Source organism: Cavia porcellus, unplaced genomic scaffold, assembly GCF_034190915.1.
Source record: "Cavia porcellus strain 051 isolate PalLab524CR breed Dunkin Hartley unplaced genomic scaffold, mCavPor4.1 scaffold_289, whole genome shotgun sequence".
Lineage (NCBI taxonomy): Eukaryota > Metazoa > Chordata > Mammalia > Rodentia > Caviidae > Cavia > Cavia porcellus.
The window spans coordinates 1,084-12,827 of NW_026947772.1; the positions used below are offsets into that span (position 1 = coordinate 1,084).

Here is an 11,744-nt window from a genome sequence, read left to right on the forward strand (position 1 = left end):
CAGTCCTATTATAAATAGAGGGACAGTCCATAAAATTTTATTAATGTTTAACAGAAAATAACTACAGATAAATGAAACCAGGAAAAAAAAAAAAAAAGGCAACATTTCCAGGGGAGGGAGGCAGACGTGCAATTGAAGTCCTGCAAGGTGAGGTTGTCTAAATTGTCCTGCAGTCCACTGATCAGCCACTAGAGGGGAGAGAGAGGGAGAGTCAGGTCAGGCTGGCCATTTTCTGCCTGTCCAGCTCTGTTCACCCATCCACCCAGAGCTCCACTCCTGCACGTTTCAATGGTTGCTGCTGTGGAAACAGTTGTGGCCCTAGAGGTGGCAGGAGAGCAACAGGAAAGAAAATTCCTGGGAGACCGCCCTTCTTGGTGCCTTTCCCAAGGCACAGTGGCCCACTTCCTGCCAGAGAAGGCCCAGGCACTGACCCCACAGCAAGACCCGTCCCAACCCTTGTCCAGCCCCATCTGTGGTCCCATCCTCTTCCTTTGCTCCTGGCCAGCAGCAGCCTCTGGAAATTCCTCCTGGTGGCACCACCATGACCTTTGCTACACTCCCACCACCACCCACAGTCACTAACCCCAGCCTCCTAGTCACCTCTGGGAAGGGATCCCTCTTAGTGGACTCTAAATTGGGCCTAAAGTCTGCACACTTGCAGGATGATGTCTGAGTCTGGAAGGTTCAGGAGTGCATAGGCCACGAGCTGCTTGAGGTTGTCCATGTCTGGGTGCTGGCAAAAGTCTCCTGGGTACTGGAGAAGCCAGGTCTCCAGGATGGAGCTCAGAGCACTAGGAGTAGGAGGGCAGGAGAGTCAGGGGACTGGTCTCTCCCCTGCCCTAGGCCCCTGTCATGGAGCCTGATGGGAGCACTGCTCGCCAGAGCCCACCCTGCCAGCCAGAAGCTGGGCATAGAGGGCAGAGGTGTAGAGAACATGTGTGAGTCTTCTGTGCCCCACACCTCCTGGGCAGCCTCCATCCTGCATGCCGAGGGTTCTCTGGGTTGAGAATGGGCTGCATGAAGGTGTATCCTCACAGGGACCTGCTCTGCACACAGATGCATCCTCATGAAGACCTGCTCTGGGCCCAGACCAAACATGGGGGCCTCCTTCATGCACAAAACCCTAAGCATAACTGTCTGTTTTTCTCCACCTGGAGGCCCAGCCTCAGATCCAAGCCCTCTGATGGGAATCAATGAACATTGAGGGACCCCGGTTTTTCTCAGCCCGCCCACAGCCCAGTTCCTCTGCACCCCACTTTGGAGACAGGATTCTTCCATCCCTCTTAGCCCAATGGCCTCTCACCTCTTGTTCTGCTGGTCCTGCTCAGAGCCTGGGAGGAAGAAGTTGTACCTAGAAGAGCCAGGAGGGTGTGACCTTTGAGCACTCATTGTCCTGGCCTCCCAGGAGGTCTAGGGGAGCATAAGACTGTGCGATGGCAAAAGAGGCTGGGAAGCCTGAGAGGTCCCTCTGCGCTGCTCCCTCAACGACAGAGAAGCCTCAGGAAAGGTGCCCATACACAGTAGGTGCTGTGTAGACATCTGTGCTGTGGGTGAGCCTAGCCAGTTGTGCCCACATATCAAGAGGGCACCTGGGTCCTGGGACTCCCTTAAAGGTCCCCGCTCTGTGTTCCTCTAGGCAGGAACAAAGGAAAATGAAGTTCCATCTAAACAGTTCCTTCAAGGGGTGGATTGGGGAAACCCTACAGCTCCAGGACCCCATCTCCTACCCAGAGCCCGACCTAGGTTTACTGTTCTGGGGTCCTGCCTATTTGGTCTTGGATGCGCCTTATGAACAGGAGTCCTCTGAGTAAAGCATTTTCCTCAGGAATATTAGGGTGCAAAACGTTTCAGGGGGTTCATCCCCAAGAGCTCCCAAGGTTCCCCGGGCCCCCTGACTTGGAGGTGGGGCACACCTGAGGAACAGCAGATCCAGAACCTGCCGCGTGGTGGCGAACCTCCTGTAGATGGCCAGGAAGGCAGGCACGAAGAAGGGGTCCCCGCGCTGATGGGCAAGCACCAGGTTGAACACCAGCTTCTTCAGCATGTCTGGCTCCATGCTCCCCACCTTGCCAGCATCCTCCAGCTTTGGGCTGGACTTCTTTGGGTCCTGAGGTGGCAGCGCGAAGGGAGAGTTCAAGCTTGGGTACACTAGCAGCTCTAAAGAGCTCAGCCCCCAGGCTATCAGCTGCCAAACGCGTCCCCTGGTTTCACACTCACTCTCGCATGCTGCCCCACACACCACAGTGGCAGGCAGGGTTCTGGGCTCTCCTGGCTGACTCTGACCTGTTGGGGGCTCACCTGTGTCATCTTGGGGGTTCTTGGGTCAGTGTGCTCCAGGCTCTGGGCCTGACGACTGCCTGAGCCTCTCAGCCTTCGAATAAGACCCTGTTTCCACCAACTCTTGTGGCCTGAGCCTTCGCGTTTTGGGAAACAGCAAGAAAACATCCTCCTGGTTGTTGAGTCTCTCTACCAGTAAATGTAGCCAACCAGCCTTGAGAGTTCTAGGTTCTGTTAGGCGCGTTGTCAAGGAAGTGAGGTCACTTCCTCATGTTCCCCTCCCCTACCTGCCTCTCCCATGTCCCCTCAAATGCTGGATGACCCTTCCCAACCTGCTAGGGTTTGAGTCTATTTTAGATCTGGCTTCAGGTTAGGGCAAGATTTAGGGTTGAGGTTGTCCTTGGGATTTGTGTATAATTTCAGTCAGTGTTGGTGTTGAGATTGGGGTTAGTGTTAAGTGTTGGGATTAGGAGTAAATTTTGGGGTAAGAGATTGCAAATGTGTTTGAGGTTTAGGTTTAGCATGAGTGTGAGTGGTAGGTCTAGGGATTAAAGGGAGCATAAGGGTTATGATGAGGACTACGGTTAGGATGAGGTTTAGATTGTATTTAGGATTTAGGGTAAGGATTTAGAGTTAGATTCAGGGTTAATTGTAAGGTGAGTTTAATAATTAGTTTAATGGTTTTCTTTCCCCATATGCTTAGAGTTAATATTACAGTTGGGTTTGTTAGAGTTAGTGTTAGTTTAGGTTTCAGGTTAAGTTAAGAATAATGATGAGGTTTAGCTTTATGCTTTAGGGACAAGGTCAAACTTTAGCTTTAGATTTAAGTTTAGGATTAGATTTATTGGTCAGTATAAGTGTCAAGATTAGCATATCAGGTAATCCTACCTATCATAGTGAATTTGACAGTGTCCTTTCTTTCCAATTAAAAAAGATCTTGGAAAAAGTTTGACATTGGATCTTGTAGAAGACTACATGAATGCACCGCCTTGAGCACAGAACAATCACAACATTAGTTAAATCAAGTCTTATTTCCACATACAGCTATGTACAGAGCTGGCAATGGTATTGCCTTCGTTCTTCAATTGCCTTTCAGCAGTGCAAATTAGGACAGCTGAACTGATGTGTAATCTTTGAAGTCTGTCTCACAGTGTCCTGCTCTCTCACATAGTGCTCTCTATAAAAGATCTGAGCACTACAGGATGGCAGAGCCACTCAGTTCCAGGAATGTCAATTGGGTGCTAGCCTCAAAGTAAGAGACTATGGGTCCTGGGGTATAAATGTTTATGTATCAGAAACTGAACCAGCAGCCTCCTTAGTTCATTCATATGCTATCCCCATTAAGTTATTCAGACTGTGATCTTTCTGCCTATCATCTTGCATATTGCAAAGGTGTTTTTTTCATCTACCCTTCCTCATAAGATAATAAGTACTGGGAGAGGCCTTGAATCAAGGCCTTTCCAAATCCTCACTTGAGTTGGATTTAGGACCCTTTGACTGCCCTTATCTTTGCATATGTGTTGGTGTCATCACTCTTGCTGTGGTTTGCATTGGAAGTGGTTGATTGAACTAACTTGCCAGGATGCCAGTGTCTGAATAGGATTACAAATATAACCTTTTAGATTGAGAGGAAGCCTGGGAAAAGGATTACAATACTTGGATTACAATATTTGATATTGGGATTACATTAGGTTCTTACATGATTTACTGGTAAAATCCTTATTTAATCTCATTTTTATTGATATTCATTTTAAGATTTCTAATTTCCTTCTTTTACTAGTGTTGAATTAGGAGGGTGCTTGTGTTCAGGGCCTTAAATTGTATGTTATCTATTTGGATTATCTGTTTATTCAGTGTGCACCTTAACAGTTATGAAATTCTCTTTTTCAGTGGTATTCCTTGTGTCCCTTAAGCTTGGAATGTTGTGTTCCCATTGTCATTTGATTGTGGGAATTTTCAAGTTTTTTCCTTGACATTTTTTTGGACTACTTGATTATTCAAGAGTGCAGCATTTAATCTTCATATGTTGATTCATATTTGTGGTTAACTGTGTTGTTAAATTCTGCTTTTATTCAAGTGTGATCCATTAACATGCAGGGTGTTTTTTTCAGTTTATTTGTGTTGATTTCACTGTGTTTTATGGTCAAAGATGTTTATACCAGAAACTTTCATGCACTTCTGAGAAAAATGTGTATTATACCTTTTGGTTAAACACTGTAGATATGTGTTACGTCCTTGTGTTTCACGGCACCAGAGTGAATTGGCATTTTGTTGGGAGCTATTGAAACTGAAAACTGAACACACCTGCAGGGCTGCCACATGGCCTGCTCAATCTGAGATTTAGAAAGGATTTAGAAAAGATCATGAATGGAGAGACATTAATCTGTTCTTCAGCATAGAGATCGCATGGCAAATCATTTCTTTAAATTCCCACCACCTTTCCATATGGATGTATAAGAATCAAATGTCAACATGAGTTTTGATGGCGACAAATCACATCCAAAAAACATCTGTGTTCATAAGAGATATTGATCCGTGTTTGTTTTCTTTGTCATGACACTCCTGTCCTAATAGCATAAGGGTACTACTGTTCTCATAGAATACACTAAGAAATGGTTCCTCTCTTTCCTATTCTGAGGAGATTGTGTAAAACACTGATTTTAATCCTTCTTTAGATGTTTAATGAAAATTTCCAGTGCATTCTTCAGGACAAGTTTCTGACTATTAATGCAATTTCTATTAATGTAGATCTACTCAGACTTTGTGGTTCTTCTTGAGTCAGTTTTGGTAGTTCACATTTTTCCAAGAATCTGCCTACTTTGTTTAAATTCTCTAATTTGCTGACTTATGCCCCAGTTTTTTCATATGAACACAGGTCTTAATTTTCACAATGATTTTGGATATCTTTCACATGCTTATTTGGCACCCACATATCCTCTTTAATGAAGATTCTATTCAAGTATTTTTTGACTTTCTTTTTTCTTTCTATTTTTTTCTTGTATTTTTTTTATTCTTGAATTAAGGAGTTTTGAAAATCCTTTTTTGGAATTTTAATACATAAACATTTTCTAGAAATTTGAGTTTTTTTCTTTCTTTTCATGGTCTCTTCCACATAACAGGTTTTTAATTTTATTAAAGTTCAACTTACTATTTTAAAACAAAATTATGGATAGTTCTTTAAGTGTCATGTCTAAGACCTTTTTACCTAACCACTATTTGTGCATGTTTTCTTTTATACTTCTTTCTTAAATTTTTACAGATATACATTTACAGTTAATTATTCATTTTGATACTTTTTATATCACAAAGTTTGTATTCTTCTCCTTTTTGTATATTAATGTTAAATTTTTCCAGTATTACATTTTCAAAAGGCAATTCTTTTTACCTTGGATTTTTTTAATACACAAAGGTAAGTCATCGACTTACGGAGGTCAGTTTCTGTGTACTCATTCTGATCCATTTACATATCTGTCTACCTTTTGCCAATTCCATATTATTTTGATTATCATAGCTTTACAATAAGTCTTGAAACTGAGTTGAGTTCTATGAATCCTCTGAATGTTTCTGATTTTCTAAATTTGTTCTTGTTAGTGTAGTCTTGCATTCACATATAAATTTTAGAATACTTTCTTGAGAGCTAAACTTTTCTTTGTCTTAGACTATTTTGTGCTACTATAACAAAATCCCACAGGTAATTTCTAAAGAATAGAAATTTATTTCTAGAGGCTGGAACTCCAACATAGGAAATAAGTTTTTAATTTGTCCCAGTTCAAAATAAAAGAAGAATCAAGATATATCATGTACAGATACAAATTCTCTGTAATGAATATACTCTTTGTATATATTTAAATTGTACCTGTAAACTTAAATTTAAAAATTATGTACAGTAACTTTTTTCTCTGCTTGTCACTATTAGATTAAGAATGATTCTTCTGTTTCTAGTTTATGGGGAGACTTCATCATGAAATAATATTGAATTTATTGAATTTTTTCTTTATCGACTGAACTGATAATCAGTTCTTATGTTAGTAATATTTACATGTATTGATTTTCAAATGTTGGGTTTTGTTCTTTGTAGTGTTGAATTTTTTTCTGGTGGTGGTGATGGAACTCAACTTGTGCTTTGTAGGCAGGCACTTATGCCACTATGCTAAATCCCCAGCCCTGTTTTGTTTAATTTTGTCATGCCCAAGGGGAATAGCAACTATTTCAAAGATAACAAGATATATTGTGGTAGCCAGTTTGGATTTACTATTGTCTTGTTTTGAAGTCTTTTACTGCATTCATTGTTTTGCTTTTGTTGTTCTGTTTTATTTGATTTTCACTATGTCTGAGGGTATGGGCAGCAATTTTCAGGACAACAAGAGGCATAATGTTAGCTATTGTTGATTTCATAATATTTTGAACTCTTGTATCACTTACACTGGTTTGGTTGATTGGTATTATTCTGTTTTATTTTACTTGGTTCTATCGTCTGTAAATTAAAAAATAAATAAAAAGAACAAAGAAATGCTACACAGGGATCTTAACTATCTTGTGTATGTATTTTTTACCTTTTAATGCACACACTTATATGCAGAAAATTTCCCCTTGCCACTAGTTTTTCTCTGCCTAAATGCTTTGATATACAGTGATTTCATTTTCATTTATCCTTAGGTATTTTTTAAATTCACTTTGTTATTTTGATTCTCTAGTAGTGTAAGTGTGTTGTTTAATTTCCACAAATTCCTGAATTTTTCAGTTTTACTTTTACTGATTTCTAAACACATTGCATTGTTATCAAGGAAGACAATTTGCATGCTATCTTTCTTTATAAATGTACTAAGATACAATCTGTCCTTGGAAATATCCAATGTGTACTTGAGGAGAATGTGTATAGTGTTATCATTGAGTAGAATTTTGAAAGGACTCATTTTATCAGGTCATGTAAATCTCTACTTTCTTAAATATCTTCTGACTAGTTGTCCTAACCAACACTGAGAACAGGGTTTTGAAGTTTCCACCACCATTAATTGTCTCTGACAATTCTGTCAGTTTTGCTTTATGTATTTGTATAATCTGTTAGTTGTAAGTGATTATAATCATGATATATTCTTACTGTGTTGAATCTTAAGATATGTAGAGAACTTTGTTCATTGCAAACTTAAAAATTTAAAGTTTATTTTGCTGGGTATTAACATAACCACTACTGCTCTCTATTAGTTACTATTTTCATGAAATATATTTTCTTTTCTTTTACTTTCAATTTATTTGTGTTTGTGGTATAGCTGAGTCTCTTTTAGGAAGCATATAGTGAGATGTGGGTTTTTAAAATTGATTCCTTCAATCTTTGTCTTTGACTGGTGTTTAAAGTTAGTGAAAAAGTGCTGATAAGGAAAATTTACTTCCATAATTTGAAAATTTTACTTTGCAATTAACAGGATTTTTTGTTCCTCTCTTGTTTTTAGTTGATATTTTTGTGGTAAAATATTTGAATTTGGATTTATGGGCTGTCTCAACGGTCCTAAATGGGCCTCACCTAGTGACTTCAAGCCACTAGCAGACGTCTGAGTCTAGTCCTGGGATTAAAATGTGGGTGAATTGATTTCCAGTGCATGGAGGAAGCTTTGGAATGTCACTCCCAGCCAGTAAGTAATGCTCAGCATCCCAAATCACCAGAGGACACATGGGAAGTCTCTGAGGGCCTAACTGGGCCATGCCCAATGACCTTCAAACAGCTAGGAGGGGCCTGTATTCTGGGGACCAAAAGTCAGCCAGTTGATTGCCAGCACACTGGGAAAGCTTTGGAACATGGCTCAAAACCCGGAAATATAGGAAAATATAGGACAAAACAAAAGAGCAAAGTGCAATGTCAAATTCCAGACCAAACCTAGGAAGCCTAGGAGACATGGACATAGATGACAATGGAAGCCATACACCAGAAGTTCCTGAAAAAATAACAACTGAATTAAAGAAACAACTCTGGAAAGCTATAAAAGAACTCACAGCAGAAATAATCTCCCAGGTAAAAGAAGAAATGATAAATGTAATGAAAGAAATGATGAACACACCTAAAGAACACAGTTAAAAAATTAGAGGAACAATGCAAAAAGATGAAAACCTTGAATGAACAATATAAGAAACAAACACAATGCATGAAGCAGATTCAAAGAGATATACAGGAAATATAAAAGTCCATCGAAAGTTGGCAAGACTGCCTCAACAAAAGTGAAGGTAGAATTTCAGACCTTGAAAATACGATTGCAGCTAGTCAATAGGGAAACAAAGATTTTTTTAAAAATAACAAGAAAAAAGGAATAACAATTCAAAAGCTGCAAGATAATGTAAAGAAAAATAACATAGGATTGACAGGTATAAAGGAAAAAGAAGGTGACAACACAAATGATACTAAGAGGCTGTTTACAAAAGTAATAGCTGAAAATTTCCCAAACGTGAGACTGGAAACTAACATACAGATCTGTGAGTCATAACGAACTGCAATTAACCATAACCAAAATAAAACTGCATCCAGACATATAATAATCAACATCCCAGAAGTTCAACATAAGAACAGAATATTAAAGGCTGCTAGAGAGAAGAGACAGACCACATATAAAGGAAGGCATATCAAAATCACAGCAGACTTCTCAACACAAACAATGAAGTCAAGAAGAGCATGGAGTGAAGTATTTCAGATCCTAAAGGAAAATTATTTCCAACCCAGACTGATGTACGTGCAAAACTGTCCTTCAAAATGGGTGGAAAAATAAGATACTTCCATGACAAAGAACAGCTGAAGAACTTCATGATCACCAAACCAACCCTGCAAAAAGTACTGAATGACACTCTAGATAGACATAGGAAAAAAAAACCATTAAGCAAGGCAAACTATTAAACAGAGTATCAAGGCAAAGAATCAACAGCAGAAAGATAAGCATCAAAAATAAACCAATACATATCAGTTAACTCAAAAGGAAACTCAGAGACTGAAAGGCAAAGGAAGGAAAGCAATATTTTATGTAACAGGATCCCCCCAAAAAAGCAGGGGTAGCTATTTTGTTTGCAGACAGTATGAACTTCAAACCAAGAATGATCTGAAGAGAGAAAGAAAATCACTGCATTATAGTTAGGGGAAAATCTCAAGAGGAAAAGATAACAGTCTTAAATATATATGCCCCAAATTAGGGAGCACCCAGATATACAAAACAAATATTAACAGAAATGAAAAATTAAATAAGTAATAACACAATTATAACAGGAGACCTTAACATGCCATTGACACAAAGGGACAGACCAACTAGACAGAAATTAGCAAAGAAATAACAGAAGTGAATCACAACTGTGAACAAATGGACTTGGTGGACATATACAGAGTGCTCCACCCAACAACATAAGAATATACATTCTTCTCAGCAATACATGGAACATTCAATAAAGTATATAAAATATAAAATACATATAGTAGGCCACAGAACATGCAAAAGAAGTAAATGCAAAAGAATTGAAAATTTCCCATGCATATTATCAGATCATAATGCCATGAAACTAGAAATTAGTACCAAAAGAAACTGCATAAACCATACAAACACAGGGAAAATGAATGACACACTCCTGAGCAATCAGTGGGTTATCGAGGAAATTACAGAAGAAATTAAACAATATCTACAAGCAAACAAAAATACAAATACAACTTACAAGAATCTCTGGGATTCAATGAAAGCAAACCTCAGAGGAAAATTTATTGCACTGAGTTCCCACATCAGGAAAACAGAACACATACAAATAAACAACCTGATGGAACACCTCAAACAACTAGAAAAAGAGGAACAAGTCTAGCCCAAAGCCAAAACAAGGGAGGAAATTATAAATCTCAGAGCACAAATCAATGCAATAGAGACTAAGAAAACAATACAAAGAATCAATGAATCAATGAGTTGATTCTTTGAAAGAATCAATAAAATTGATAAGTCCCTAGACATCCTTACAAAAAAAAAAAAAAAAAAGAAAATCTCAAATTCATGGAACAAGAAATGAAAAGGTTGAAATTACGAGAGATCCTGTGCAAATACAGAAAATCATCAATAGCTATTTCAGAAACATCTAATCTCATAGCCTTGATAACACAGAAGAAATGGACAGCGTTATGGATTAAGAACAGGTGATCAACTAAACGCCAGCTGGATTACATCAGCATGGCATTGAGCAAGGATGCTCCACCTGAGGAAAGTTGCCAGGATAAATAGGTGGAGAAGAAGGGAGGTGTTGAGGGTTGAGGCTTTCAGGTGGCATTGTGGGATTCCCGATGAGTTGCTGTCTAGCTGTTGGTTCTCCTGGAGAAGCCTTGGTCCTCACATGGAGCATTGCTTCCTGGCTTGGTGGTTGGGGGGAGGGGCGCGGAGACATGTGCTGCTTGGTCTCCAGGACGAGCTCTTCACACTGTTTCCTGGCATGTACCCGATTGTGCTTGTCGGAGGAGGAGCTGGGGCCTCCATGTTGCTGAAGACAGCTGTAGTGCCTTTCAGGATAGCCCTTGTCTTTGTTGTGAGTGTGACTTCTTGGCTCCAGCTTAGAACCCTCATCCCACTAGCTCAGCTCCTTCATCCTGCTGGCATAGACTTTCTGGCTTCCAACGCTGATCCTTGGGTCTTCCCCACACAGATTCCTAAAAGAGACTGGCGTGAGTCCTTCTTCTGGGCTCTGGGCCTCCAATTGGATTCATGAGAGGCGTTGTCCTGAGCACTAGCTTTTTATCTGGACTCATGTGGGACATGTGCTGTGGGTTTAGGCTCTTGACAAAATAATCTATGTCTTTGGTGTTGTGGACAGATTTCCTGCATTTTCCTGTGTTAACTGCCATTAACACCATTATAAAAATATTATAAACTCCATGTCCTGAACCTAATTGTTCTCTCTGTACAACCTCTGACTACAACAGACAGATTTCTAGAAACATATAAGCAACCAAAGGTGGATCAAGAAGATATAAAACTGCTAAATATCCCAATTCCAAATAACAAAATTGAAAATGTAATTAAATCCTTATCAACAGAGGAAAGCACTGGTCCACACAGATTCACTGCAGAATTCTTAAAGAAATTTAAAGAGGATTTAATGCCAACACTCCTCACAATCTTAAATGAAATTGAAAGGCAAGCAATTCTCCCTAACTCATTATTGGAAGCAAACATTACTCTAATACCAAAACCTGAGAACCAAAACCAAAAAAAAAAAAAAAAAAAGAACAACAGGCCAATCTCCCCAATGAACACAGATGCAAAAATTCTCAATAAAATATTAGCAAACAGAATGCAGCAAATCATCACAAAGATTATACACCATGACCACGTGGGATTCATCTCAGGAATACAGGGATGTTTCAACATATGCAAATCAATATATACAATCCAACATATCAATAGAGCCAAAAATAAGAATCACATGATCATTTCTATAGATGCAGAAAAAGCTTTTAATAAGGTACAACATTT

General features: G+C 39.4%; 1 protein-coding gene across 1 annotated transcript; it reads right to left on the minus strand.

Moving 5' to 3' along the window:
- Nucleotides 1–579: 579 nt before the first annotated feature.
- Nucleotides 580–2,493, minus strand: LOC134475160 (ral guanine nucleotide dissociation stimulator-like). The gene is made up of 4 exons (XM_063244555.1): nt 2,299–2,493; nt 1,914–2,107; nt 1,304–1,351; nt 580–791 (listed from the first exon to the last, which is right to left on the minus strand). Exons 1-4 carry the CDS (start codon nt 2,443–2,445, stop codon nt 641–643), a joined length of 540 nt encoding a protein of 179 aa, XP_063100625.1. The 5' UTR covers nt 2,446–2,493; the 3' UTR covers nt 580–640.
- Between the last annotated feature and the right edge of the window lie 9,251 nt (nt 2,494–11,744).